The 27,967-nt window shown below is 44.5% G+C and overlaps 5 protein-coding genes across 14 annotated transcripts in view; 3 read left to right on the top strand and 2 right to left on the bottom strand.

The window, feature by feature from the left end:
- Positions 1–606: 606 nt before the first annotated feature.
- LOC105899112 (ERH mRNA splicing and mitosis factor) lies at positions 607–4,957 on the top strand. The gene is made up of 4 exons (XM_012826249.3): positions 607–756; positions 1,417–1,504; positions 1,609–1,729; positions 4,598–4,957. The coding sequence occupies exons 1-4, from the start codon at positions 754–756 to the stop codon at positions 4,698–4,700; spliced, it is 315 nt and encodes a 104-aa protein (XP_012681703.1). The 5' UTR covers positions 607–753; the 3' UTR covers positions 4,701–4,957.
- Positions 4,958–7,467: 2,510 nt separating this feature from the next.
- Positions 7,468–10,463, top strand: LOC116223499 (BRD4-interacting chromatin-remodeling complex-associated protein-like). Its single transcript, XM_042709808.1, has 6 exons — positions 7,468–8,120; positions 8,355–8,400; positions 8,495–8,537; positions 8,744–8,809; positions 9,107–10,393; positions 10,458–10,463. The coding sequence occupies exons 2-6, from the start codon at positions 8,360–8,362 to the stop codon at positions 10,461–10,463; spliced, it is 1,443 nt and encodes a 480-aa protein (XP_042565742.1). The 5' UTR covers positions 7,468–8,120; positions 8,355–8,359.
- A 682-nt stretch (positions 10,464–11,145) lies between these two features.
- Positions 11,146–14,827, top strand: LOC116223537 (BRD4-interacting chromatin-remodeling complex-associated protein-like). 3 transcript variants are annotated; one of them, XM_042709764.1, is made up of 5 exons: positions 11,146–11,638; positions 11,735–12,107; positions 12,218–12,366; positions 12,852–12,946; positions 13,046–14,827. In XM_042709764.1, the coding sequence occupies exon 5, from the start codon at positions 13,383–13,385 to the stop codon at positions 14,169–14,171; it is 789 nt and encodes a 262-aa protein (XP_042565698.1). In that variant the 5' UTR covers positions 11,146–11,638; positions 11,735–12,107; positions 12,218–12,366; positions 12,852–12,946; positions 13,046–13,382; the 3' UTR covers positions 14,172–14,827. The 3 variants fall into 2 exon arrangements, with proteins under 3 accessions (XP_042565698.1, XP_042565700.1, XP_042565699.1); XM_042709765.1 differs by lacking the exon at positions 11,146–11,638 and having other exon boundaries at positions 11,697–12,107.
- A 1,833-nt stretch (positions 14,828–16,660) lies between these two features.
- On the bottom strand, positions 16,661–22,545 carry exd2 (exonuclease 3'-5' domain containing 2). Of its 2 annotated transcripts, none has more exons than XM_012826253.2 (9): positions 22,445–22,545; positions 21,011–21,732; positions 20,661–20,917; positions 20,302–20,428; positions 19,849–20,174; positions 19,494–19,600; positions 19,118–19,253; positions 18,497–18,901; positions 16,661–18,108 (listed from the first exon to the last, which is right to left on the bottom strand). In XM_012826253.2, exons 2-9 carry the CDS (start codon positions 21,485–21,487, stop codon positions 17,838–17,840), a joined length of 2,106 nt encoding a protein of 701 aa, XP_012681707.2. In that variant the 5' UTR covers positions 21,488–21,732; positions 22,445–22,545; the 3' UTR covers positions 16,661–17,837. The 2 variants fall into 2 exon arrangements, with proteins under 2 accessions (XP_012681707.2, XP_012681708.2); XM_012826254.3 differs by having other exon boundaries at positions 21,026–21,732.
- Positions 22,546–24,839: 2,294 nt separating this feature from the next.
- The window catches only part of numb (NUMB endocytic adaptor protein), a 39,990-nt gene continuing 36,862 nt past the window's right edge, over positions 24,840–27,967 (bottom strand). For all 7 annotated transcript variants that reach the window (XM_031579738.2, XM_031579737.2, XM_031579741.2 and 4 more), the window contains one exon: positions 24,840–27,424. In XM_031579738.2, the coding sequence (XP_031435598.1) occupies positions 26,613–27,424 (812 nt within the window). In that variant the 3' untranslated portion in view covers positions 24,840–26,612. The remainder of the gene's footprint in view (positions 27,425–27,967) is intronic.

The following is a 27,967-nucleotide window of genomic DNA, read 5'->3' as shown; positions in this document are numbered from 1 at the left end:
AACCCTCACTCTGACTCTGAGCTGCAGTCCTTCAGCACTCTAGACACTCGGTCACATGTTATGAGCCCCGAAAATGGTTCAGCACACTGAGCAAGCAAGTTAGCTTACAATTAAAGCACCATTGTGATTTTTTTCTGTATTAGGGTAGATTTTATTTCATAACATCCTCAAATTCATGTGAGGAGAAGCTAAACGCAACTGTTTCCACCAGCCACTCACAGTGTTACAATTGACAATTTGATTGGCCATTGCAAGGAGAAAATTATACCTTATTTCCATAAGATTCAACTTCTTAAAACTGTTCTTGGTGAATTCACTGAATTCTCCCTGCTGCATTATTGACAATACATGTTTGTGTTTTCTGGGCCATTGAGCTAGCAAGTCACTTTTTTGTTTATATCTGGATTGTCACTTTGTTTGGGTATAAAACTAGAGAGCTAACTGCCTACAAGGCATGCAAAGCACCAACAACAGCACAGTTGGCACTGATAACAGACTGCTAAAATGCTAACTGCTGTCTTTTGCTGATATATAGGTTACCTATGACAGCATAATGTTAACTGGATGAAACGAAACTGCTTAGAATAGATGCCTGTCTACGCCTTCTTACACTCCTGAACACTAGGTGGCAGTATGCCATTGTTATCAAATACAATTGTCAGGCAAAGAAGAAAGCCTTCACAGTAGTCTCAGCGCACGGTTCCATGGTCAACACATTTTCTCAAGAAGACCGCGTCTAAAATTCTTTTCACAATGGTAAGTTGCCTGTTTGCAGTGGTTTCGGATAATTAACAATGTGTAAACGCTTCAAACATGTAGCTATTGCTTACCTGCTAGCTAGTTGCTACTTGCCTAGCTATGTATGCTACATAATGCAATGCATCTGTTTCCTGGCTAACGTGAGCTAAGTCCATTGTAAGCCAAGTTTGCAAGTTCCTACTAGCAGTAAATTGAATTGCTTTCAATAAGTTTATGTGAAGAGGATCAGTGGATTCCTCACTAGTCATTCATCACGTGAATTTTCAACGTAGTTTCAATTGTGTTTTTTCGTAGTTGAGCTGATATTGAAATGTGGGTAAACATTTCTGTTGAGCGAATCCCTGCTAACGTTGCTATATAACATCAGTTGGCAAGATGCTTTGCTGGTTAGCTAATTTTGCTTCTGGCCGCTTTGTCGGTTATATAAAAAAAATCGGTAACAACCTTCAGTGCAATTGACGTTTAGATATGTTGGTATCCATATTTATACTGCGCCAACTGGTTAATAATTAGTTAAAATATAACTTAGTTATTGTGTCAAAATTGTAATCAGCAGTTAACCAGGTAGAAGTTTGTGCCAATTAGTAAGGAGTCCGCGGACTCGGATGCATTTTTGTAACTAGTATGGAACTAACACGACTTTATTTAACCCCACAGTCACATACCATCCTGTTGGTTCAGCCCACCAAAAGGCCTGAGGGGAGGACATATGCGGACTACGAGTCTGTAAACGAGTGCATGGAAGGTGATACAGATCGAGTTAATATTTTAGATTTGAGTTCAGCTCAAATGTTAAATTAAATCAGCTGTCTTATGTACTCATTTTAAATGACGTACCTCTCTGTGCAGGTGTGTGTAAAATGTACGAGGAGCATTTAAAGAGGATGAATCCCAACAGTCCATCAATCACATACGACATTAGTCAACTGTTTGATTTCATAGATGATCTGGCGGACCTCAGCTGTTTGGTGTAAGTATAATCATCTTGTTTGTGTTTTTCTTCTCAGTGATATTGTGGCATGATGTTAGTTTAGTTTTATTTTAAAGGGGATCTCTTATGCTCATTTTCAATGTTCATAATTATATTTTTGGGGTGTACTAGAATACAATTACATAGTTGAATTATCCAAAAAACAAATTTTTCTCATACTGAACATCCCTATTCACCCTCTGTCTGAAACGCAGTGTCAGAGCAACGGTCTTTAAGCCTAACTTATGCCTCACTTGTCACCCCGGTTAGCCTGGTATAAATTCACTTAATGAATAGATAGGGTCTGGCCATGCTCCATTGGGGGGATTGTTTCCAGCTCTCCAATGTGTGTAGACTTTGGGTAATTTTTTTAAACCATTAGACCAGTGGTTCTCAACCTTTTTTGCTCCATGACCCAATTTTTTAAGATACCAGCGCAGTCGCGACCCAACAATTAATAATCAGCATGAATCATGATGCTAATTATTCAATAATTGTATTATTATTACTACCACTACTACTAGGCTTAATACTATACCACTATTTTACCATTGAAAACACATGCAACTGTTTAACAGTCATGATCAGTTATGCAATCATGGACTTAGGCCTATATGTTCAACTTCTTTGAGAAATCATACATTTTCAACTTTTTAATAGGAAACTATGTTCAACTTCTTAAGGAGAATCCATGGACTTACATGTTCACCTTTGTAGTCAGATATGGACTTACATGTTCCACTTATCACAGGACTTATGTTCATTTTCTTAATGAGAAATCCTTACTTACATGCTCAACTAGCTAGCCGGTAGGAGACCAGATAGGATGCACGCAGTGCCTGGTCCTGAACAGTGATGGCACGTTCAAATGTCTTTTGGGATGCCTCAAGGTTTTGGCTCATACGTTTAAAAAAGTCTTTATCTTTATAGTTGGCATGCTTTTTTTCTAAATGTCACTGCAATTTCGAAGGCTTCAGGCTTTCATTAGCAAATTTGATTGGCTGAATGTTCGAACATGTTATTGTTAGATAGGCTTACGTGCAGAACCAGTGCCGGCTTATTGTAGTTTAATGTCAGAACTGGCTGGTGAAAAAAGGTTAACATTTAGAATTCGTCTCGCGACCCTTTCAGAAACTCCAGCGACCCAAATTTGGGTCGCAACCCAAGGGTTAAGAACCACGGCATTAGACCAACCTTTAACCAATCGTCATTGACCACTGTGGGATCGTTATACTTCCTATTTTGCCACTAAAGGTGCAAACTGATATATTAACCATTTCTCACACCCCGTTGGCAGTAACTAAACAATGTCTTTGCCCATGGTCGCTAGATTTACCGTATTTTCCGGACTATAAGCCGCTACTTTTTTCCCACGCTTTGAACCTTGCGGCTTAAACAACGATGCGGCTAATTTATGGATTATGATACCTGTGACTGTATACGGTGGCTTTGTGTTTACGGTGGCTTTGTGGAGCTAGGATGCTAGCATGGATGCAGCCGCATGGATGCTTAGCTCCACGCGATTTCTCAGCATCTCTCAATAACTTAACTAATGTCAAAATAACCACAGTCTACCAGCGTAGACAGAACACAACTCAAAACACTTTAGAAAATAAAATAAAAGTTTACAACAATACAAATCCAGTCTTCAAGTTCTTTAGCTCACTGGTTTCAAACTAGCGTCTGTCTTCAATCTAACGTTCTAGCTTCTGATTGACTCTTGCGACTGTGCGCTCTTAAAGCAACAGTGCACTTATCTAACTGGCAAAACTAACTATTGTATTAGTTTTGATATTCATTTTAGCCTGTGTAAAGTTAATTTGTTTCAATGTTGCGGTAGGCACCTGCGGCTTATAGACATGTGCGGCTTATTTATGTTAAAAATAATTATTTTTAAAAAATTCAGTGCGTGAGGCTTATATTCAGGTGCGCTCAATAGTCCGGAAATTACGGTACACATTCTTGCTCCAGATTCAATTCTTCGATGTTTGCTTGCATTTCTACTCCTGTTTATATGTAGCCTTTGTTTCAAAATGTAGTTCCAATAATGGCAGCAATGCTCTAGACGAGGCGTCGTCTAGAGCATTGCTGCCATTATTGGAACTACATTTTGAAACAAAGGCTACATTTCAACATCATCACACTTAGCCATCCCCACTGGTCGCTGATTGGAGGCCACACATAGCCCTTTTCGACCAACAGGGAAGAGGTTCTTGAACTGGTTCCGTTCAGGGTTCTTTGAACCATGGTGCAATCTAGCAAACCGGCCCCTATTTTCACCAGTTTTGAGCGGAACCATTGTAATCAGATGCACCATCCGCGGAAGAAAAAAAACGGCTATCTTTTGGTTCCAGTGGGGAACCAGCGTTTCAGGGTCCGAACCAATACATTTTTCGTCAAAAAAAGCTATGGTGTTCATACAGTCCTGGCTCTGAACGGGAAGCAAAGTGGGTTGGACAGAGCAATATACTATTACAGCCAATCAACAACATTGCCTCAGGAGCAGGTAGGGGTGTAATTGATTGGCTGCTAAGTTAAACATTTAGCGATCTTTTCACAGGATCAAGGGCTGCACCTTTAACTAATATTTAGTAGTATTTGGTTAATTGAAAGTTAGACCAGCTCAAATTGCGGCCAGTCTGAAATAGTTGGACAGTGAAACCTTTCATCAGTAAACCCTTGTCACAACAAGGCATTTACTTTCACCTTCAGCACAGTGGCACTAACACTTATGTAGATCTTGTATGATAGACAGTTGGTATCTAAACAAATCTGTTTTTGCTATAAATATGTTCCATTTCTAAAGCAATTACTATCAGGGAGGTACCATTGAAGATCAGTGATGTAGTTCTTTTTACTTTTTTGCAGGTACCGGGCGGATACACAGACGTACCAGCCCTATAACAAAGACTGGATAAAAGAGAAGATCTATGTGCTGCTGCGACGTCAGGCCCAGCAAGCTGGAAAATGAGGCTCTGCCGACCGAGTCACCAGGATTGGGATAGGACTGCAGTGAGAAGATGTTAAGAAGGCTATAGACATTGGCCTCTTGTATTTTGTCAGCCATTGTTGAGTTTTTTGAAATTGTGTTGTTTAAAGAGGGCTTTTATTTGTTTTCTTGAAACATGGGGTATATGTTTCTTTGCTTTAACATTTTATATTTAACAAACATCCCTGTACCGATGGCCAATTTTGCCGTTTGAGTAAATAAATTAGTCTTACATTTTGTGTGTTGATGTGATTTTCATTTATTTGAAACACCCTGGAAATCAAGCCTATGACATTGGTGTTGTCAGCACCCTGCTCTGCCTCATTATCTACAGGAACTGCAAGTAGAAGGGCACTCAGAGGCAGACCTCTGCCTCACAATTTTAAAGAAAGTGAAACAGATCCTGGATCGCTCCAAAATTCAAAAGGTTATTCCTTGACCCATACTACACCCTTCCACCTTTTTAAGTTTCATTAAAGTTGACCTGGTAGTCTTTGCTTAATCTTGCTGACAGACAAACAAACACACCATCCAACAAATTATTGAAATCCTAACCACCTTGGCAGAGGCGAGGTAGGTCATATTAGAGGTTTGAACCTCTCTGATACTAATTTAGTAAATGTATGTGATTGCTTGGCCTACATAATGATAGAGGCTCATGTGTGCGTGGAACGCATTCTGAGTGAGTGTTCTTGTTCTGTAGTGTCCCAACAAAACCCTTTCACGCATTTCAAACTAACAGTTTGGTGAGTGTCCTGGCCAAATAGACCAATTAGAACTGTAAGAGTGTCATTTTAAGCATATGCTATGGAAAGTATATGTAATGTGTGTGGCAGTATGAACAGCACCTACAGTACCTTTCTGTCAATTATTTTTAGTTCAGCTAAATACAGGGAACATCGGAGTTTTAACACAGGATGATTTACAGTAGCCTAGTGCTCTTTCCTAAAACTAATCATGCGTCTCGTATTTTACCAGGCTGTGCATCGGAATATTTGGGACATTTCATTAATTGGGCATAGGTTTAACGGTAATATTAGAGGTAGCTCAGACGTTGTCTTCTGTAGCGTATAGCCTGCAGACTTGACAACCGATTCGCAAGCCACAAGGCTCAGCGGAGACAAGTGGAATAGAACGCACAAGACACGGTTAGTGGGACTAAGAACAATCCCATAATAACAGGATCTGTAGGGTCGCTTGTTTTCATTGGGCTCTGAAATGTATTAGCATAATGCAACAGTACTGGTGCGAATTCAATAGCGTATGTAATGAGAGCGGGTGTTTTTGAAGCGCTTCTGTAGGATGGTAGAAGAAATCACGGAGAGCGCATCTGTTTCTCCTTCACAGCTGAAGGACGCCACGACTGCTGAGCCCCACATCTCCGCTCGCTTTATACCTTTGTGTTCTCACTCTTGTTTCTCACCCACCCCAGTCCACCCCCCACCCCCCTCACACACACCACAGCCCCCCTCTCCCTTAGCATCTGAAAAGGCTACTGAGTGAGAATCGATGGCGCAGAGGCCCGCCTGACAGGACAATAAACCACAAAGAAGCGGTGAGTTTTCCCTTTAAAGTTCTATTGCGAAATTGTTTCGTGGATGGGAGAGCGGGGATGGCAGTGACAGCTGGCGTGGGGGGGCGGCAATATTGATACGGTATTTTTAAAGCAACCTCTTTGTTGCTATGAAGCTGCACTACGCTTCAGCTACCCTCTGGTATCCCTTCTTGAAAGAAATCAAGTAACAGCAGCAGCTCATTATCCTATGAAGCTGTGAGGTTATAGGACGGGGAAATCGGTGCCTTAGATTTATCGTATCTTCAGATGTAGCGCAGGCCTACTTCAATTACAAAATGGCAATAATTTGTAGGATATCTGTTTTAGAAATGAACTCGTTTTCTGTGGTTACCTTTGGTTCATTATTCAGGCTGATGCGGCATATAGTAGGCTATTGGTGGTCTTAAATTGAGGTTGTTGCGTGTGGTAAACAAAATATATGTCAGTGGGATCCTCCGCGGAGCTCTATCTGTTTCAAAGGACCCTCCTACAAACTAAGAGGGAGACACGAACAGGAATTGTCTAAGATGCGCTGTCTGCCAAAAAAACCCGTTCATTACAGCAGCGAGAGGGTCGCGATTCCTCTGTCCTTTCTCCTCAGACAAGACGATTAGGCTACGAGTCTAGTCGGCCACATGCTGTATCACACCCTCCCAAATGAACGCGGGATGAACTCGCGGAGGCTCGCGACAGCGGCCCGAAAATACACATATTTCATCCACAAGACAGGCATCTTGGTTACCCCTACCAACCACCCTCCCCGTCACTCGCGGTGCGCTGTATTGATGTTGCTGGATCTTCCGAGAATGCCATTAGGAAAGGGGATGACAGTCCCATTTACATGGAGGTTGTTTAGACGGTTATTTTTGTCACCTTGCCCGACTCCATCTACATCCTTTCGGTCACAATCCTAACGAAGATTCCATTAGCTATTCTGTTGGGTTTTTGCAATACAATTCATTTTGGGGACACCAGGATCTGTCATCTGATAAACCCTGTCATAAGTTCAAAGTCAGTCTACCTGTGTTAATGTTTCATCTTGTATCAATAGTCCACAGATATACAGATCTGGTATTAAGAGACCCCTCTACTAAAAACATTTTCAGCTCGAAGTGACCTGTCATTATGGTGTGCATCCAATGTGCTTGGTTCAAGCAAAGCCAAGAACCTACTCACACAATTGTAGTTGCAAAGTAAGAAGCATGTGTTTTGAAATTAGTGAAATTGAGTAAAATTATGATTATGTTATACTAATCAATTAGATATGTTTGTGTCTCTCAGTCCTATATGGGAGATTCCCACACTTCTCACAGAACAGAGGTTAAGAACTATACTTGTGGATGCTCACTATATAATTGATTTCACAAACAGTAGGTGCCCTGTGGTGTCAAACTTAATGTTATCGGTATTTCAGTTCTGCTGCTGTATAATTGCCAGGTATAAATATCTCCTATAGTGACACCTCTAGATGGTCATTGAGGATTGGGCTTTGTTTGAAGATCTTCAAGTACTAGACCACCACTTGCAATGACAATCATCAATCTTTGCCAACTTACAACACAGTGTCTTATACTGATATAGATATCCACATTGGTTCAACAGAAAAAAAGACCATGTGGTAAATGATGAGGTAACAAGAGTTCCTATGTTTTTATGTAGGCCTTAAACCAACGCACTGGAAACCTGTGGGACGTGATGCCCTGGCAGAGGGAGGATCTGCCATACAGCTTGGCCTTGCTGGCCTGGTGCCAGATCCCAGCCAGTTCCTGAAACCTGGACTACACTTCCCATGAGGCCCCCGCAAGAACTCCACCTGTCTGCTCCGCATGAGCCCTTCAATATATGAGGTGGAAATAGATAGTTGATCTACAATTAAAATAAACTCTGTTGATTTCTAACTGTCTGCGAAATATCAAGCAGTTTATTAGTAGAATACAATTGAAGAATACGATAAAAAGGCAGTTTCTAACCCTCTGGAGCAATGAGGAACTATAACAAACTGTAGTGAGAAATAACAGCCTAGATGGTATGAATTATTGACCTGTGCTGTGTTTATCTCCCTTCCCACTGCTTCCCTTCAGTTGACATGGAGGATGAAGATGGCACCTGTTTATTTGATGTATTATGGTAAGTGAAATGAAGTAATATTGTTTTCCTTTCTCCCTGACCTCATACCTTTTTTTGTATATGTATCATGACAACACATTTTTGTCTTGCACAGTGACCCCCAAGCCCTAAATGACTTCCTCCATGGAACCAGTGAGGTGTGTTGTTTGATCTATCTATACACATCCAACATGATACAGATCTATCTATCTGTGCACTATATTTTGTGGGATCATTCTTGTGGTGCCTTTAGGATATGTTCAGAATGAGGGGTGTAGTTGAGCAGATTTTGGGATGTGTATGTGAGCAGCCCCTCAGTTCCCTGTTCTCCCTAAACTCCATCTCTCTTCTTCTGTCCCAGCAGCTGCAGAATGAAGACCTGCTCATTAGCGCTGCCTCCGGGGAACCCCCCCTCTTCACAGATGCCCCGGTGAGTCAGTGGCTCCGTCTCCTAGGACGCTAACTCAGCCTCAGTCTGCTCTCCATGGCAACACTTTCCCACCTCTTACACCTGTAACACCTGTGTGGTATTCATTTAGGCATCTGTGCACTAAAGCACAGGTGAGTGGCTATCGTTTGGTAAGAAGGACAGTAGTCATGGGTCTCTTTAAGAAGGGGACCCACACATAGGGGGAACAAGCCTTCTCTTTTGCCTGTTCCCACTCTCATCCACACCTTTGTACACCTGGTCTCTTTGTCTCACATGCGTACCGCTGTCCTCTTTCAGAGCCCTGCTTCACTGTTGGCAGATGACCCCAACTGTCAGGATGCACCAGCCGCCGGATGTGTGGACCTCTCTTTTCTGGAGGAGGCACTACTGGAGTCTCCGGAGGCCAGAGCCGAAGCAGGACAGGAGGAGACCCAGGGAGGGTTGCTGGGGCCAGGATGTGAGGAGGAGCAGGAGGAAGAGGAGGAAGGAACTGCCTGTGATATCCTGCAGCAGAGCCTTCAGGAAGCTGACATCACTGAGCAGACTCTGGCTCTTGAGGCAGGACTCGTACAACCGACAGACGCCACGCTGTCTCTCTACCAGCCCGGTGCCCTGCTGCCATCCCCCCCAGCTCCGTACCTCTCCAAACCCCTGACCATTTCAACTGCCACCTCTGCCTTGCCAAGGGATACTCAGGCGGTTGTTGAACCACCTCAACCATCCTTACTGGCAGTGGGCCCAGGATGCCCTTCTCTTAAGCCTGCTGAACCACAGTTTATGGGGCTGTTGCCAGGGCATGTGTTCCCAGCACCATCCCCAGAAACCAATTTCTCCCTTAGCCCAGCACAGGGCCACAGTATGCTCATCCAGAAGACAGTACCTAGTGTCACAGGACGCCCAATGCTGGGTCCAACCTTGAGAGCCACTGCAAGCACAGCAGCAGCAGTAGCAGCCCCTGGGTTCCTGCTACAGAGAGGCCCCCTGCCCATCCAGCCCAAGCTGCCTGTCAGCATACAGCCTCGTCTGGTGCAGATAAGCCCCAAGCCTGCTGCTGGACACAAGCCCACCACTGGCCTCACTTTTGTTCCTGGGACCACATCCTCCAACATCTTGGTAACATCCCCTCCCTTAGGACCAAAGCAAGCAACCCAGCCCCAGCCCAACAGCAGCCTTCCTAAACCAGTCAGCCTTCAGCTGCTCAACCAGGCTGGCTCCATTGTCATCCAGCCACATGGGCTGTTCCAGGGACAAAACCAGTTCCTTCTTCCCGGTCAGACACCTATGACCATAGCCCAGCCCGCTGGTACAACTCACCAGCTTCTCACCCAGTCCAGCCACCTGAGGCGTCCTTCTGTGCAGGGTGGTACTCCCACAGCAGGACCCCTGGTCGATGGCTCCCAGATCCTAACGGTCCCCCAGAGACAGTTGAACTTCGGCCCTGTGTTCACCACTCCAACTGGCCAGCTCGCACTCAGACAGGGAACCCTCCTCTCAGGGCCCCTGCAACTGCAGTCAGCGCCCCCTGCTGTTTTCCAGGTGCCTGCGCAGCTGGCGGGGGCTTATGCTCAACAGGGTCAGGGCCAGGTCCACAACCAAGCTCTAGGTAACCACATCACTCTGATCAACAGTTCGGCCATGCTTGCCCCAGATATGACCTCCATCTCCATAGTGAATGGCCCCTCAGTCGTGCAGGGGCTTCCATTCGCCCCACCACCAACTCATCGAGAGTCAGCACAGCCGCTGAGACTGCCTCAAGCCTCTGTTCTGCTTCTGCCAGAGAGACCAATCCCAGAAGAGAGGGCGTCAGAGGAACCACTCCAACTTGCAATGGTCAGTTTCATAATTGAGGAGGTATTTTCTAAATGTGCCATTTTTGCAAATGTATATTGTGTGTTATATAAATGTAAGTTTGCATATGTAAACTAGAGAAGCTCAGATTTACCATAAAATCCAGTTATTTACTGTTTGTTCTGCAGAGTGGACAGTGTGCTCCTCCTCTGCCACTACAGTCCTCATCCACAGCAGCCACCATGCAGCCCAGCAACACTCCACCTGTGGTCACTTTACTGCAGTCCATGCCTGACACTTCACAGGCCGTCGAGTTGTCTGCACCTCCACTGACCAGCAACCTGATGCACCAGACTGAAATCCAGCATGAAAAAGAAGGCAGACTAAGTCCTGTTAATGAGATTTTTTTTCAACATTTTCAACAGGTAAACTGCTATTTATTATAAAATATCAAAATCATAAATCATAAAATATTGAATTCAGATTCAGAATGTTATTTTAAAATGTTCCATTAATATATTTTTGTTTATTTCACTTTTCAGCAAACACTTAAGCCTACGATCCCTTCAATTGACACCCTGGCTACCTCTTTGCCTCTGCAAGTCACCACTTACACCTCTCCTCAAACCAACAAGGTAGAGGGACTTCCTGCAACACCGCCCCCTCCCGCTCTACCACTGCAAGTAGAGCCCCTCCCTGTGACCCCAGAACCCACAACAATAACTGTCCCAGTGCATTGTAGGTCTTCACCCAGCGACATGTTGTCTTCACCCCAGAGTGTTCCGGCCTCTTTGGAGGTTTCCATATCAGAATTCTCCATGTCCCTTAATGAGCATTCCACAGACTCCCTGTGTGGAGTTGCTGGGAGGATTAGCCCACAAGTCCCTGTTGTGAGTGCGGTGTGCAACAGTCCGTCACCACTGCCAGTCAGTGGGACAGAAGCTCCGATGCAGCAGCTCGTCTCTCATCCAGTGCCTGAAGGCCTTCAGCCAGAGGCTCCGCAGGCCAATGCCTCAGCTCAGCAACAGATTCCACACAGCAGTGAGTGTCTTCAGGTCATGTTAAAAATTGAACAAATTACTGTGAATCCTGACTTGGCTAACTCCCTTGAATTTCCCTTGTATTTGTTGTCAGTAGAAACGGCAGTCCACCCAATAGCCAATAGCATTGAAGTGTTTGGCCCCAGACCCCAAAGCCTTCAGGTCTTAGAGATTCAACGCCACAGTGAATGTGCCCCGGCCTCTCAAACCGAAACACCACAAGAGTCAAAGACACAGGTATGAGGCAATATTTGTAGACCTTGAAATAAATATACTATTAAAGGAAGTAAGGAATTCGTCTCCTTTGCAACATTAAATTCAGTGTAATTGACTTTCGAGTTACTTTAAATGTAATCATACAAACTAATATATTTTGTGTTCTGAACTAACTCCTGTTCTCCCCCACAGATGGCTCTTCTTCAATCATTCGAGACAGAAGAGCCACTCACACAGGCGATGCGCCGACACAGGTATGAACAAGGAGGCAATTCATGTAAAGTGTTTGTGTTTATCGTGTATGTGCTACAAGGTTCCCACCATAAAGGACGCGAGTCATGTGTATATGTTGTTTTTTCTTCAGGATTCAACTGCAACTGTGTTCAGACCACAAAGCAGTTCTGAGTCCACAGTCACAGTGTCCATTTGTGACATTAGAGGATGCAGTGAGGCACCTACTGCCATTCCATACATGTGCAGGGAGGTTGCCCAGTCAAAGAGACTTCTCCTCAGGTAAGGCAGGGTCAAGGCTTTCCCTTTAGGAAATCTATCCACAAGGTGGTTTGTTTCACTTCAGTTAAAACATTTAAAAATATGTACAGCAGTGGTAAAACAGTGAACATGAAAGAGTGTGTTCAAGGTGCTGTAGTTGATGTTAGGTGTCCTTGGTGGACACCTTTGGTTGCTGATCCATTTTAAAGGTAGTTTGACAGTGTGTGATATTGTGTCCTGTGTTAGTACATTTTACACTTGCTAATGTTGTGCATTGCATTGAAAAATGCAAGTTCATCGTGCCTTTGGAATAACGTTATTACGTTAGTTTTAAAAAAAGCACACACTCACATCTTAAGAGTATTCCAAACAATTTGAACACACAGTTAATCACCTTTAAACCTTTTGGAACAAAAATCCTGCCATTTATGTATTCGTAAAGGCCTTTTTAAGAGGAGCTAAATATTATTATCCAGGGTATAAACCTTTGTGTTTTGTGTTGGCAGTTGATGAACAGTTTGAAGCTGCATCAGTATTTCTCTTCAATCGCACCAAGGACATGCAGAACAAATACAGGCAGCTGTTACTGGCCGAAGCTCAGGTAAGCATGGCATACTTTCCCCTACCTGTTTTTAGCCCCCCCCCCCCCCCCAATAGTTGATTCATCATTGTTTCCATTTGTTGACACTGGTCCTTACAGCAAGAAAGCCCATCAGCAGAGATGGTGATGCTGGAGAGACTGTTCCTGCAATCAGAGAGGTTCGCACTGGGAGAGGAGAGGCGCAAAGCACGCAGAGATCCAGGTGACTCACTACAGAGCTAACTTCAGCCATTCAATCCCCTTTCTGTTTTCATGAAATTATTAAATATGTATTTATTTATTGGTTCTTTTTTTTCCAGGATGGCCTCTTATCTTTTATGAGAGTCCGAGTCCAAATACATTTTTATTCCAATTAAAATTAGAATTGTTTGTCTTGTTTTGAGGTTGACTGAGTCTACAAAATCTTTCTCTTTTTCATGGCCCAGAATCTTTCCTCATGTCCCTGAAAAAGAGCTCTCCTCATAACATGGCCTCCTCTACCCCAGTGGGCCGTGGGGCATTGGTCAGTCCCTCATCTCCTCCGGCGTGGGCACTACAGTCAGATCGGCCCCCGGGCCTGAAGACATACCAATCCAGCAGCCGGGGGACACTACGGCTCACCATCAAACATGAGTCAGGCTTACGTAAAGTGGTACACAACTCTGCGTGTGAGCCCAGAAATCCTGCCCCCTCTGGACACAAGAGGCACTACAGCCGGCAGCTGGTCAATGGAGGCAACAAACCCAGAGAGGAAGGTTCTGTAGGACACTCAAGGACCTTCGTCTCGGGAGCCGTGCCACAAGAGAGCTCAAATGGACTCCAGTGCTCTCTCTCAACCCAGGAGGTCCCGTCAGGGCCTCCGCACTCAAACAGTGCCTCATTGGTACGGACAGCACTAGAGCCGCAGCCAGAGGAGCCCCCCCACAAAAAGCACGTCGATCTCAATCCTCTTGGCTCCAGTGTTACTCCACCGCACCCAGAGCCACGCGGATCAGTGCACAAACTGAACCGGCTGAAGTCTCCGACCGCAGAGAGCCCCGGTCCTGCTCCTCTGCCTCCTGCTCTCCATGTCCCATCTCTGCAGGAAGACAGCGCGTTGAGTGAGCATCTGCAGAGTGCCATCGACAGCATTTTGGAACTGCAGAGGCTACAGGGGTCTAGCCTGGGGCAGGCAAGCCTGGGGCAGGTGCGAATCCCACAGGGGCCAGGCCTAGAACAGCCCATTGGCGGTATGCTACAGGGCTGACTCTGAAAGCGAGCCCCAGGCCAGATATCTATGAGAAGTATCCTCAGGGAAGTATACTACACTAGGGTCATGCTTCCCTTGAATATTCCCTGTGGCTGTTCTGTATGAGGCAAAATGTAAGACTTTTCCAAATCAGCACTTCCACTGTTTTGTGAGCTCGGATCAAGTGCCCCCTCCAAGGACAGTGGGAGCCAGCATGAGTATGGCCCAGCCGTACCTGCCTGTCCCACGGCAACGCTTCTTTCATTTCATCAATCTTTCAAAAGGTTCTGAACAAGATAAACTACCGTTTCAAAAATAGTAGCTAAAATTTGTTTTGGTCATGGTTTTAAAAAGAGCAAAGCATTATACCAGTATATTTGCAAGTAGCTGTTATAGGATAAATAGACTGATATCAATTTGTTTGATAGGTTTCATTTAAAGAGTTACTGCAGTAAATGATGTACTATTATTTCTTGAGTGTTAAGTAAGAAAAGCAATGTGCATTTTGAGACATTTGTGCCAACCGTGAAAAAGCCTAGCTCTGTCTTGAATGACAGCCTAATTTGCATTTGCAGAGTGCCTGTGTGTTTCCATTTCCATGTGCTTTCTTGTGTGTGTGTGTGTGTGTGTGTGTGTGTGTGTGTGTGCGCAAGGGTGTTCATGTGTTCCTTTTTGTGGTAATGGTTGTGGTGTGGTGTGGTGTGGGGGTGGGGTTGGATACACACTCAAGAGACATGCAAACGCTTGTCACACATGACATGTGACCACCGACAGTATACCGAATCAGCAAGCTGGAGTCCTGCTACCCCTTCAGCCTTTTTTTTCACCCCAAAGACGTCATGTGACCTGCTCCTGTTTGGAAACTACCAGCATACGTCCGTTCTTGTGTCTGATTCTGCCGTCAAAGAAACCACATTTTGTGTAACTTTGTTCCAAAACAGAGAATGACAAGTCAATGAAGAGCAAGATGAACAAAAAACTTAAAACAGAGAACAAATCTTTTGGCACCATTAAGTAATGGTGCTTGGCAAGGTTCTTTCCCATTCCATTTGAAGAGATTCTTGGAAACAAAAGCAATAATGGCAAGATAGAACCTGAGGTGTGATGGCATTGGTGCTGCAGTCATGGATCTCCGGCCTCTTTTGCTAACCATCCTCTCTCTCAATCCCATTACACATCTAGTTATGGTTTAGATTTGACTGTTTGTAATTCCATTTCATCCACTAGCATTCAACCAAAAATCTGAAAGTTCCAGCATCTTCCATGGGTTTCTCCCTGTAGGGATGTTTGTGTTCTTAATAATTTAAGTATTATTTTGTATATCGTGATAGTGGTTTTGATGACAAGGCATTGATACATTGAAGTGAATGAGAGGCTCTTCCATTTTGATAGTGAAACATCATATTAATTTAGCTATTAATTATATGGCAAATTATTTTTAACACTTCGCATATTTGATAAGCAAAAAGGATGTTGCAGTTCAACAGGTAGATTTACTACCCATTTAAAAAATGCAGCACTGAACATGGTAAACAATTGGATAATTGGTATTGTTTTTTTTTTTTCAATGTTGAACACTTTCACTGTTACTGTGACCAAAGAGGTTTATGCTTTGCTTTTAAAAGAACTGCCAACTTTTAAAGCAAAACAAACTAATGTGAAGGGGTGCCATTTTGACATGTCCAAATATGCTTTGGAAAAATCCTATTTTAGGTTTTAATCAAACTCATTTAGGTTAATATCAAACACATTGAGTCACACTGAGACAGTTCATAGTGGGGAAAAACAGTCAAACCAACAACCAATATCAACTGGGCTGTTTTTCCTCAAATACGAATATCCAATACCACACTCACTATTAGAAGTGAGCGGTCTCATTTTCAAACCTGCAAGGGAATGTCTTACCATGAAGCTTTCAGACGCCAGAGCACTTACGAATGTGACATGGTGTTAGCAAATTAGCATGAAAGCGTTTCTGCTGCATGTTGAGCCACATTGTGTTAAGTATTTATTTTATTATTCTATTTATTTTTATAATTCAACTGTGAACAGGGTGGCAAGGGTTTGTACATTGAATCAAAATTGACTCATAGATTGTTCTAATGCCAAAATCAAGAGGCCTTAATTCAGCAGAACCCGATTGTAAAAGAAACTGTCATTACTGACAAAAAACATCCCAAGTCATGGAGGTTATTGACCTAGGATATGTAAAGAGAAAAACCTTTTGTACACATTTTTACAGACTATTTATTAAACTGTGATTTTGTATATAATGACAATAAATATTGTGAATCAAGATTGTGGTTTTTTTTTTTCTCATCAAAATGATGTGCACAGCCTGAAAAATAAATGTTTGAGATGATTTTTTAAAAATCTGGCAGAATAGCTCATGAATAACCTTCACCCAATGTTTGATGAAATATTTTGGAAACATACACGTACAACACCTGCTTTAGCATGTTGCCCTGGACACTCGGACCCCCCTTTCTCCAAAACCACCGATTCTGTTTTTGCCAAGTATACAAATGTGATTTATTTCATATTTTCATGTGCAGCACAGCTTAAGAAACAGCTCAGCTTTTTAGGGGGTTACATCTGGATGAATGTAAATAAAAGCAACTGCTACAGGTTCCTTAAGATGACCAAGAGGTGATCAGAGGACTGAAGAACAGCAAAGCCCCTCAGAACAGCTCTGACACCATCTCTAGTCTCAACTCTCACACACACACACTCACTCTTTTACACACGCACACACACGTTGGCACCACTTCCAAAAGTTCAAAATTCTAGGAGGGGAAGGGGGCAATATAAATATTGCTGCAGTAGTGTTATGCTGGCCCCATTCAAAGGTCTCGTTCCACCATGTGCTCAAGCAAGGGGAATAGTCACACGTAAGCGTGTTAGGAGGTGTCCTTGCTTGAGAGAGGGTGTGCATGGGACAACAGCAGCCAGGTCAAAAAGTCCTAACTCATGACCTATAACAATCCCCTTAGAGAGTGGACACATTAGCCATGTCCAAAAAAAATCTCATGTCATACTCAAAATGCAAAATACAAAAACAATCCACATAAATTGATGAGGTCATTTTGCACCTCCTTTCCACATCAGCTTCAGAGAAAAAAAAAAAAAAATTTGATTCTATGGAGCTGTAGTGCAGATCTCGTGCAATTCATGTTTTTTTTTAAGGTATATAAATGTTTAGGGCCATAAGCCTGCAGGTAATTAATAATTTAAGTTAAATAATATCTTTAAGAGCAGGCTTATGGCTTTTTAAAATAAGTTACTTGACTTACAATGACTGGTGGATCTTTTTCCATATATAGTACAAAAGTCGTCACATGTTCAATCAGCTTGCCCCTCTCCCTTGCTGAGCCACACCAAGTATTTCCTGTCAGCCCAGTGACTTCTGATCCTTTAACACATCCAGCCTCCAGTCGCCATGAGGTCCATTAGTACACTCAGGAGTGTCACTTTGTAGTGTCTGGTCTGGCAGAGTCTCTCTCATCTCTCTCTCTCTCTCTCTCTCTCGTGCTCAGTCAGGTGCTCACACAAGCAGCACCAGTGAGAAACTCTTCCTCCCCCATCACCCCCCTCCAATGGGACTAACACTAGAGGAAGAGGAGACAAGATGAGACGAGACAAGGACAGGAGGGGGATGTCTCTCACACACACACAGGCCTGGTGTCACTGTGCCTCCGGTGGCGTGGAGGGGGAGGTGGGCTGCGGTGAGCAGGGCGCGGCGCCCAGCTCGATCACCAGGTCCTCGCCGTACTTGCGCAGGTACTTGTCGTGGTTGTGGTTGACGGACCAGAGCGGCGGCAGGAAGCGGGGTTTCGCGCTGGACAGGAAGTGCTGGCGCCAGAGGCACTCCAGCTCCATCAGGCCCCGCAGGCCGTTCTTGGCATACATGCCCACCACCTTCAGCCCGTGGGGCACGTACGCCTCGTTAAATATCCTGCAACAGAGGAGAGCGACGTCAGCACAGATACAAACATGGAGTTTCGTTCTGTCAGACAACTTCATTCACTTTACAATGGACCACTCAGTTGTTCAACAATGATATTAACTGGTCCATCATGCTCCAACGTCACTTTTCCCATACCCATATAAAATACCACTCCACACTACGAGTAGAGAATGGACAATGGCAAACAGGTAATTTAATTACATGGCATCATGGATTTGTGTGTCTATTCTGATCAGCCATTCATATGAACATATACAGAGTAAAGGAATTTAAATCTACCTTTAAAATGTATAATGAGGCTTTAAACAAAGTCTTTCTATTCGATCTCTAAATGCCACCATCTTGGTTCCCCTCTCCCCACCACATTCATACACACCTGGTCTCCAGGCCGGCAGCCTTCTGCAGCATGTCTTGCGTGACCTCCGTGACCTCCGTGACCTCCTCCTCATCCCCATCCCCATCCCCCTCCCCCTGCTGCATGTAGGTGCCGATGAGGTTCAGCAGCTCGTCGCGTCGCGCCTGTGGCAGGCCATCACGGGCCGTGAGTAGGGCCCTGGCGGCCGAGCGCACGCGCCGACGCTCCGAGTCCTCTAGGAGGCGCACGCCCTCCTCGCAGCCCTGGGGGGCGCCGTACTCGTGGGCCAGCTGCTGCTTGAGCTGCCCGTCGTAGGTGCAGGAGGCGGCGTGGCAGGCTGTGCACAACAGCAGGATGTCGTGGCAGTTGTGGTCCTTCATCTCAGCCGGGAAGTAGCGGCGGTACTCATGTGGAACAATGTTCTTCCTGTGCACAGGGGGAACAAGAGGGTTACAACCACAGACCATTAGTAAGACCGCTAGGAGCATAACCCATTGACTGATTTCTTCACTGGATGGATTGTGATTGAACTTACAGAAATTAGTTAAACGATACCAAACAGTACCTGCAGATCAGTAGGTTGAACTTTGCATGTGTGTAAGAGTGCATCTGTCAGAGGATAGCATTTCATCATAAGCACACCTGATGTAAGAGTCCGCTTTGCCACACACGACACAGAGGTTCTGTTTGGCGGTGAGGTAATAGTCCTGCTGAGAGTCGGGCCGTCCAGATGGCTCAAACAGTAGACGCACGACGAAGGGTTCCTCACTCTGCAGCTCTAAAGCAGCAGAATGGATCACACACAAACACATTACATTCACTCGAAAAACAGCACAATAGACTTTGACTGGCGCTGGGCAATTCCAACATCTTAAAAGGTCAAAATTAATTTATTAATGCTAAAAACAGCTATTCCTACATATTTCATAATAATATTTAGTACCAATATCCTTGAAAGGCTTATTGTCCCAAATGGAATTATTGAAGTGTCTCAGTTTGTAAATACAATACCACATACCTCCAATGCCTTTTTCCAGGTACCACTTGGCTTTCTTCTTATCACATGTGCAGAGAGGCTGGCCATCAGGGGCATGGAGAAAGCAGTTGTCATACAGAGGGGACTTCCTGAAATGAGATTTAACCGATTGAGTTTACAGGATAACGGTATGAGAGCAAAAGGACTGGTCAAAATCAAAAAGTGTTCAAAAACTAATCAACATTGACTCAGTTTAAAATTACACACAGGAAGTGGTCAATTAACACTTTGAGCTGCATTCTTTTGCATGAAAGGTGCTACATAAATAACGTTTATTATTATTATTATTAATATTATTATTAATAAACAATACTTTAAGTGAAAAACACTTCCTCACCTAGCGGAATAGCCAACACCCAACGGTTTCCTCTTGTTCTTGCGGGGGTCAGGCACACGCTGATCCCCCGGCTCAGGGCTGTCTACAGACGGCTTCTTAGCGCTTGGCTTCCTGCGTTCTCCTTCCTGGCCCTCCAGCATGTTGCGGGCCCGGAACGGCACATCCACAAGCCCTTGGCATCTCGCGGCCAGCCGGGAGTAGTTGCTCCCCCCCTCAGAGGAGGACAGGCTGGGGTCCGCGGAGCTGTCGACGGGCCCGGTGGGAGAGTCGAACAGGTGGAAAAAGATGGCCACGGACACTTGGGCATCTAGCGCTGCATAGCTCACCTGTACAGGAGGGTTAGATGAAATTCCTTCAAAAACAGCAGCAAGCACAGTTTGATACAACATACTCCAGAGAGTTTGTTGTTTGTTCTATGCGATAGTTCCATTTGGCATCTAAATCAAAGACTACCTGCTCTGGGCTCAATTGGTCAGCCTCCCAGTCACTGCAACGGAGCTCCAGGGATTTGTCTAGGGTGATGTTGAGCAGGTCTGAGGCCAGTGACTTCAGGCTAAGGCCATTCGTTAGTGCTACATACCTGTGAAATCATTCAATCAACCAAAACAGTAAAAAAAAAAAAATTGACACACACACACACACCCCCACCAACATCCAATGCACAAGCAATTAAAATATGTTAAATGATTACTGCAATAGCACCATGATGGTAAGTGTGTTTTGTGGGTGTACATGGAATTATTCCAAAAGCAATCTATTTTCAATGCATTAAAACAAATGATCTATAGGAAGGTTAGGTCATGCTAGATTACCTCCGTCTCAAAGCCAAGAAACGCAAGTCCACAGTGCAGCGCAGCACCAGGCCATGGTCGTGTGCCAGGCGCTTGCCATCCTCAAAGCAGCCCACACCAACCTTCATGACGTGGAGGTCACTCAGGACATCCACCAGTGTTGAAGGCAGGGGGCCCGGGGTGTCCCGGAAGAGCTGCAGCCGCACCAGAGCGCACTGGCCTGTGTAGGTGGCCATCTGCAGCAGTGAGACAGTTGAGGGCTTGCCCTTTACTGACACCTGAGGGGGAAGAGCAATGCCGCTTGAGTGGTGAGTGTGACTGGTCAGAGCTCAGGGGAGGGAGCAATTGAATACATGCAAAAGAGTTCTTACACGCATGCCCTTTACCCATTCACAGTCCAGCCCTAAGACGGGGTAGACCAGTAGGTCCTGCTGCAGCGAGGGCCACATGGTCTCCCACTCCTCAGCAGAGCTCACTACCACCGGCATCACACCCAGAAGTGATGTTGGAGAGGGAAGCGATGCAGGAAGGGGTGAGGGCGGAGAAGGCGATGGAAGCTGTGGGGTTCCAGGCACCACCTGGGTTGACTCAGGTTCCACTGCATGACACTGCTGATGCTGTTGTTGTTGTTCTTGCGGCTGCTTCTTCTGTTTCTGTGACTGCTGCTGCAGTAGCAGCTTCTCGTCTTGTAGTAGTGGCTTTTGTTGTGTTGCCAAAGCAGGAGATGGAGATGGGCCCTGTTTCAGCCTCTTCCTCTGTGTGTGGAAGCTCCGCCACAGGAGCAAGCCTCCCAAAGTGGCTCCAAATACAGTGGCCATAGCAGCCATAAGAGAGTTCTGTCGGGACATTTTAACGTGGACGACGGGAGACCTTTCAGGGTTAATAAGGGGACTTCGTCAAATATTTACACTATCCAGAGGAAAACGCTTCACTGTCTTGTGAAATGTCTTCTCTCAACAGGATATGGTGTACGTGAAAGAACTGAAGTCCCGTTCAGATGTTTTCCCCCCTATAAGGGTCACGAAAAGATAAGACATGTCTGCGCGTATCCCGTCGACCAGCACATCTTCTCTTGACTTTATTTCGCACACATCTGCAAGAGATCACCGAACATGAAGGGCGCTTTTGTTTAACAACAGAACAGCTCCTACATTGAGAACACGTCGGGTTCCTTAGATTAAAGGATTAACCAACTAATTTACAAGTATTGCGTAACTGTCATTGTTTACAAACGACTCATTCATCATGAGTCAGTGTTTTCACACGCTTACTTACTCCCTTGCCCCTCAATCGTTGATAACAAGTATATCCATAATATTTAAAGTTTTCTCATGCAGAAACAGAAGGCGATGCAACGTTACAATTCTTAGCCCAATACAATGTTACCAAGTTAGCCCAGGGAGCTAACTAGCATGTATAACTTTGTTACCCAACGTTAGCCGACTGACCGGCTACTGTGCGCAAGGATACATCCCATCTATTGAGTGTGAATGGACTGTAATGCGTCGACTGTGTACAAAAGTGCATACGTACAATTTATGTTAGCTTCAACGGAGTGAAAGTAAGCTGTACGTTTATGTGTATCAAACTAATTAGCTAGCTACGTTTAGGTAAACGTTTCAATGCACCAGCTAAATACTGCAGCACAACTTCTTCTCAAAACTAACGTTATGTTACCTCTTCCAGCAACTACTTCGTACTAATATTAGCGCTTATCTTTTCAGACCACAAATCTTTATGACGGTTAACTCAAACGTCTACTCGGAGTAATTATTCAAACCCATCAAGAGCACATACATACATACCTCTGAGCCGTGGTGCACCGTTTGATGTTTTACCTGCAGACACATGCAGCTTCACCTATAACATTTTGTGGAAAGCTTTTCCGGTTGAAAACCTTTCACCCGTGAATGATCACAATAAAAGTCCCACGAAATAATAACCATGTGTGGAAACAACCAGAATCAAAGAATGCCAGCCAAGCTATACGGTTTCCAAATGCTTTATGGACAATAGTCCGTGATGTTTCATTTTTCATAATGTGATAATATTTTTTCGTTTTTAATTGGCCTGGAACGAGGCCCTTAATGTTGTATAATTTGTAACACTCTGCTTTTAACAATGTATTAATACATCCGGGTTAAAGTTTTTAATGTTTTGTTTCATGTGTTTTGTTTCATGTGTTTTCCCTAAAATGTGAAATTATTAATTTAACACGGAAATAAAGATTACACAAAGATGTAAAACGATTCTTTTGTGGAAATATGGATTTAAAAAATAAATAAATATATATATATATATATATATACATACATAAATAAATAAATAAATAAATCCACCTAGTCTTGTTGAGCGTGGGTATGTAGATTGGTCATGTACACAATGTATGGAATTATGTTGCTGCGTTTACTAATTTGACAATAGAGAACACATGCTACACCAACTGACAACTAAGTCCGTCAAGTGACGGTTTCTCTCTCATGCCTCTCTCTCAGTTCAACTAAGTTAAAATAGACTTGCTTCATTGACATGACCATAAGAAACAGTACTGCCTAAACAAACTTGAGGCACAAAACACTTACATATAGGCTATATTAGGGATTAAAAAAAATAAATAATAATAATAATAATTTTTGTTACATATGGAATTTTAATATCTTGGTTGAACTCCCTGACCTACCAATGCCAATCTCCTTAAAACAAAAAATCAATAGCTAGAAACGCCCCTGAGGGCCAGTGAGACATTTTAATTGAATTGATCCAGTTGACTAGCAGAATAACATGCACCCTTAAAATGATCAAAGCCCAAACGAAGATGAACCAGGTTGGATGTTATCATCATTGAGTATCATCCGCAAAACACTGATATGAGAATCCATGGGAACGGATGATCTCACTTAAGGAAGTGGAGAAGATAGGAGGGGTACAAGTACCGAATCCTGAGGTACGCCAGTGGTGAGAATGAAAATTGAAATGGTAGGCAAGATAGACTGGAGAAGTGAAAATTGGAGGTGAGCTCTAGAGGATATGTCGTAGGATGATTACACTGATGAAGCATAGAGACTTCCTCATTGAGGAACAATGCTCCAATGTCTAGACAAGGTAAAAACCCATTTAGGATGATTGGAGATTCGCAGACTAATGGCGGCATCTTCTTCAGAAAAGAAAGTTGCGAAGTCATCAGCAGAGCTCTGTAACTGATGGCAGAGTTGGAGAGTTAAGAAGATTAAGTAGAAGTTTCCTACTGTCTGTGGCATTGTCGAACTTTTGTTGAGCCAGACAAGGTATGTGCGTATTGGTCCACTCACCTGTCTTAACATGACTTCTTCAGTTGTACATTTCCCCTGCCCCATTTGCACCCTTTCCTCACTCAAAAAACTGTAAAATGTAATGTTACAAAATGAATCGCTGCCTGCCATTCTGCTCTCTCACTTTGAATGTTGGAATGTTGATGTACAATTCAGCAGTTGAAGAGAGAGATCTACTGCACAGTTATGTGTTTTTGAGTGGTTAACTAAATTACAGTATATGACTGAAATGCTATGAAACACATCAATGCTAGGGGTAATATTGACAAAATTACCATTTTTATAAAACAAAATGGCATTTTATGGTCTGAAAACGCTTGAACACGCCATCTACTAAACCTAACCTAAATAATCCTGAACTTTGCTAGGCCGATGCTGACAAAGTCGGCCGTTTTGGACTTATCTACATCATGAAAGGGGCGTCCCACCTCCCCCAGCCCCGCTCGAGAGTGTCTCATTTTCATTTGTGATACGTTTACACCCCCTCCTCAGCCACTCTTCCCTCCCCGCACCTTAAAAATTATACAGTGGGTGGAGTTGAGTGCAGAGCTGGGGGTGAAGTTACACTTAAACGTCAGGGCAATGTAGCCTCTCTACATGGCTCTGGTTAAAGTATAGCGAACGTGGAGTGATTACTAGCGGTGAAGAGTCAGAGTGGGGTTGTGCTACAATATCCCATATACACAGGAGGACCTGGATTGGTCCTGGATTGGTCCTCCTATGTCTATGGGGCATCCCCGCTCATGGAATGTCTCTTGTCCAATCATAATTAAAACATTTTGACCAGACCTAACTGTTCATTACCAGTTGCCTTACAATTTACAGGTAAGTCTGATAGGTGCTTTCACTCACATACGCACACCTGCACCACTGAATACACAGACAAATGTACTCCTCTACCACCATCATTTTATTCAATCTTTTTAGATTCAACTGTTCTGTAGAGAAGTGGAATAAAATAATGAAAAAAAAAAAAAGAATCATGGGAGGAAAAAAAAAACAAAACATACATCTTACTCACAGGTTTGATAAAAACAAAATCAGAGATAGGAACATGAGCCCAAATGGACAGACAACAGTCTCTTCATCTCAACTGCAAACAGCTTAACCTATACTGCCCTTTGGCCATGCCACCATGCCAACTTGAATGCCATTCCTCCCTGCCAGCATTAAAACCAGTTGATGCCAAACCTATTGCTGCTTCACCAGTGTGTGGTCGACTGATTAATCATGATAGTGCTTTTGTGCAAATAAAAAAATCTTAACGAAACCATTAAAAAGTAAGCAGTAGAGATGAAAACTGTCAATAGTGTTAAAATCAATATAAAAAGAAACGACAACTTTAAGTTACCACGTGAAGAAAAACAGGAGGTAAAACTTAAGAACTGACGAGTACTATACTTAAAAATCACAAATAACAGAGAAAACTGGAGAGATTGAACACAGACAGATAGAGAGATGGAGAGTGTGTGAGTGAGTGAGAGATTCTGAGACAGAGACCAAGGAGAGAGAGAGAGAGAGAGAGAGAGAGAGACCAAGGAGAGAGAGAGAGAGAAAGAAAGAGAGAGAGAGATGAGAGTAGATGGGGTGACCTGGGTGGCCTGCTAATGCAGGACTCCAGTGCTGAGGTGACCCAGAGCCCCCCCCATCCCCACCCCTCCCCCTGCTGGGTCCACATTGATTGTAGTTGCAATGATTTCACTATTTACAGTAAGAGGTGCATCCAAAATCACAGAGCCTCAGCGACAACAGTAAGACCAAAAATAATAAAACATCACCTAAAAACAGCCATCCCTTCACTCAGTCTCTCTTACACAACCAAAATCAACAATGACATGAGCTGAGAGAGTGTGTGTTAATATAGTTCTATCCAAGTATATATATATATTTATATATATATATAATATATGTTCATTATCTGTATACACACACAAGATCATTTTCATTGTAGCTAGCCCTGCACCTTTGGCAAGATTACTTACAACTCTTTCTGTTAGATTCCAAAGCTATTTAAAATATACTAAAATGCATAAAAATAAAGGTTTTGGCATTCTTCTCATGTATTCTTCTGATCATAGAGTTTTATGAAAACTCCTCAAAAATCTGGAAGCTCAGTTCCTCAGTGCTACAGTCCTTCAGACGGGATGGAGTAGTTGAAACTCCTAGCTTTCGGGGGGCGACGCATGCAGAGGGGAAGTTGAGATAGTCACACTCATAGCTTTCCCCCATCCCTCGCTTTGTAGTGTGTTTGAAAGGGGGACTTGTCTGAATGGTGTCCTTGTCTTTCAAAGACAGAACAACTGTCTGAGTCCTCAGACCAGACTCGCCCTATACAGCTGCAGTGCAGACTGCCTTCCACTTGCATTCGGCTTCTGCTCAAGTCTTCCACAGACAGTGTGAGAGAGAGAGATGGACAGAGAGAGCTGAAGGGGCTAATGGAGATGAATGGCAATGAGGGACTGGGTGGCTGATGAGGGAGCGGTCAAAGACCATGGAGGATTGAAAGGAGCTCTCTCTCTCTCTCTCTCTAGTCCTCACACTGCCCACCCTCATGCTACCATTATCGTCTGTCTGTACATCCTCGTCATCTCCACTTCCCCTCTCCCGATGGCCCCCTGTCCCCTTGACCCCTGACCCCAGCATCACATTCTCATCTGATCCCCTCTCAGAGCTGGATCTCGAAGGTCTTGTGCAGCTCACTGGAGAAGGGGTTGGTGGGGGAGGGCGTGGTGCGCTGGTGCGAGCGGCTCTCCAGTGCCGCCCACTGGGCCTCGAAGGCATCGGCCTGCGGGGGGGGCACCGAGCCGGCAGAGGCGGCGGGGCCGGCCCAGTTGTCGGTGCCATTGAAGGCGACGTTGCCGTTGGGTGGCTGGAGGCTGACGTTAGCCTGGGCGATAGTGGGCATCGGAGGCTTGCCAAAGGCGCCATGGGGGTCAAACTGTGGGACAGGGGGGCACTGCTGGGGTCCCGGGGGCAGGAAAGGCGCTGGGGCAGGCTGCTGAGGCTGGGTGGCAGAGCCGAAAACATTGGCCACCATCTGGGAGGGGGTAATGCCAACGACAGGCACACTGGGCTGGCCGTAGGGAAGGCCGTTGGCCAGCGGGTAGGCAGGTGCTGAGGGGTGGGGGTGGGGGTGGAAGGCAGGCTGGCGCGGTGGCAGGATGGGCACCGCTGGAGTGGGCATAGGGGGAATGAAGGCCATGGGGACAGCAGGAACCATAGGGACAGCAGGAACCATAGGGACAGCAGGAACCATGGGGACAGCAGGAGCCATGGGGACAGGCACGGGCCCTCCTGGGAATAGCTGGGCAGGGGGTGTGGAGGACTGTGGGGCACGCACAGACCTGGACACTTCCTCCAGCCAGCGGTCGGCATCGGAGGGATTGCGTCTGTGGGAGGCAGCGGGGCCTGGCGGGGGCGTGAGAGTGCTGGTAGGTAGGGAACCCGCAGCAGCAGCAGGATTAGTCCAATCTTCTCCTACAGGACAAAACAGCACACAACTCACACAATTACAAAAGTTGCCATCATGGGAGCCCGAAGCTAAAGAGAAAATAACTGTTAGTGAAAAGTGATCAGGTCCTGCCAGCTTCCACCAGACAATGTGCACCCCAAAAATAAAACTGTCTGGCTAACATGCTCATTTCTTTTGCTATAGTGTTTTGATCGGTTACGACAGATGGTGTTGAAATCTATTTGAGTATGGAGTCCGGATGTGTCACTTTGTTCCTCAAACGTCTATCTCCGTGACAAAAAAAGAAATGCATTAATAGCTTAGAAAGTATGGTATGTAGTTCACCCTCGCAAAATATGCATTCAATTGTATAAAACTGAATTCATTCAAGTCTCGACCTTGTGAACACCCTAAAACAGGTTGACTAACCTATGGCAAAACGCCAAATGTTGCTACACCAAAAATTCTGAAAAATACACAATACTAGAATTCACAGATTTTATAAATAATACAGTACCCAACAGAAGTGGGTACACCCCTGTGCAATATCACTTCAATGTCAAATGATT

This window comes from Clupea harengus, chromosome 14, assembly GCF_900700415.2.
Source record: "Clupea harengus chromosome 14, Ch_v2.0.2, whole genome shotgun sequence".
NCBI classification, from domain to species: domain Eukaryota; kingdom Metazoa; phylum Chordata; class Actinopteri; order Clupeiformes; family Clupeidae; genus Clupea; species Clupea harengus.
This window is presented reverse-complemented; position numbering and strand designations above follow the sequence as displayed.

What these genes read in the sequence shown, in the direction of transcription:
- LOC105899112 (XM_012826249.3), top strand. An exon ending in TGTAAACGAGTGCATGGAAG is followed by an intron (nt 1,505 to 1,608) that starts GTGATACAGATC and finishes CTCTCTGTGCAG; the next exon opens with GTGTGTGTAAAATGTACGAG. An exon ending in GCGGACCTCAGCTGTTTGGT is followed by an intron (nt 1,730 to 4,597) that starts GTAAGTATAATC and finishes ACTTTTTTGCAG; the next exon opens with GTACCGGGCGGATACACAGA.
- LOC116223499 (XM_042709808.1), top strand. Translation starts at nt 8,360, where the DNA reads ATGGAGGATGAAGATGGCACCTGTTTATTTGATGTATTATG. An exon ending in TGTTTATTTGATGTATTATG is followed by an intron (nt 8,401 to 8,494) that starts GTAAGTGAAATG and finishes TGTCTTGCACAG; the next exon opens with TGACCCCCAAGCCCTAAATG. An exon ending in TCCTCCATGGAACCAGTGAG is followed by an intron (nt 8,538 to 8,743) that starts GTGTGTTGTTTG and finishes CTGTCCCAGCAG; the next exon opens with CTGCAGAATGAAGACCTGCT.
- LOC116223537 (XM_042709764.1), top strand. Translation starts at nt 13,383, where the DNA reads ATGTCCCTGAAAAAGAGCTCTCCTCATAACATGGCCTCCTCTACCCCA.
- exd2 (XM_012826253.2), bottom strand. Translation starts at nt 21,487, where the DNA reads ATGTCCCGACAGAACTCTCTTATGGCTGCTATGGCCACTGTATTTGGA. An exon ending in ACCAATTGAGCCCAGAGCAG is followed by an intron (nt 20,175 to 20,301) that starts GTAGTCTTTGAT and finishes CCTCCTGTACAG; the next exon opens with GTGAGCTATGCAGCGCTAGA. An exon ending in GCTGCCGGCCTGGAGACCAG is followed by an intron (nt 18,109 to 18,496) that starts GTGTGTATGAAT and finishes CCTCTGTTGCAG; the next exon opens with GATATTTAACGAGGCGTACG.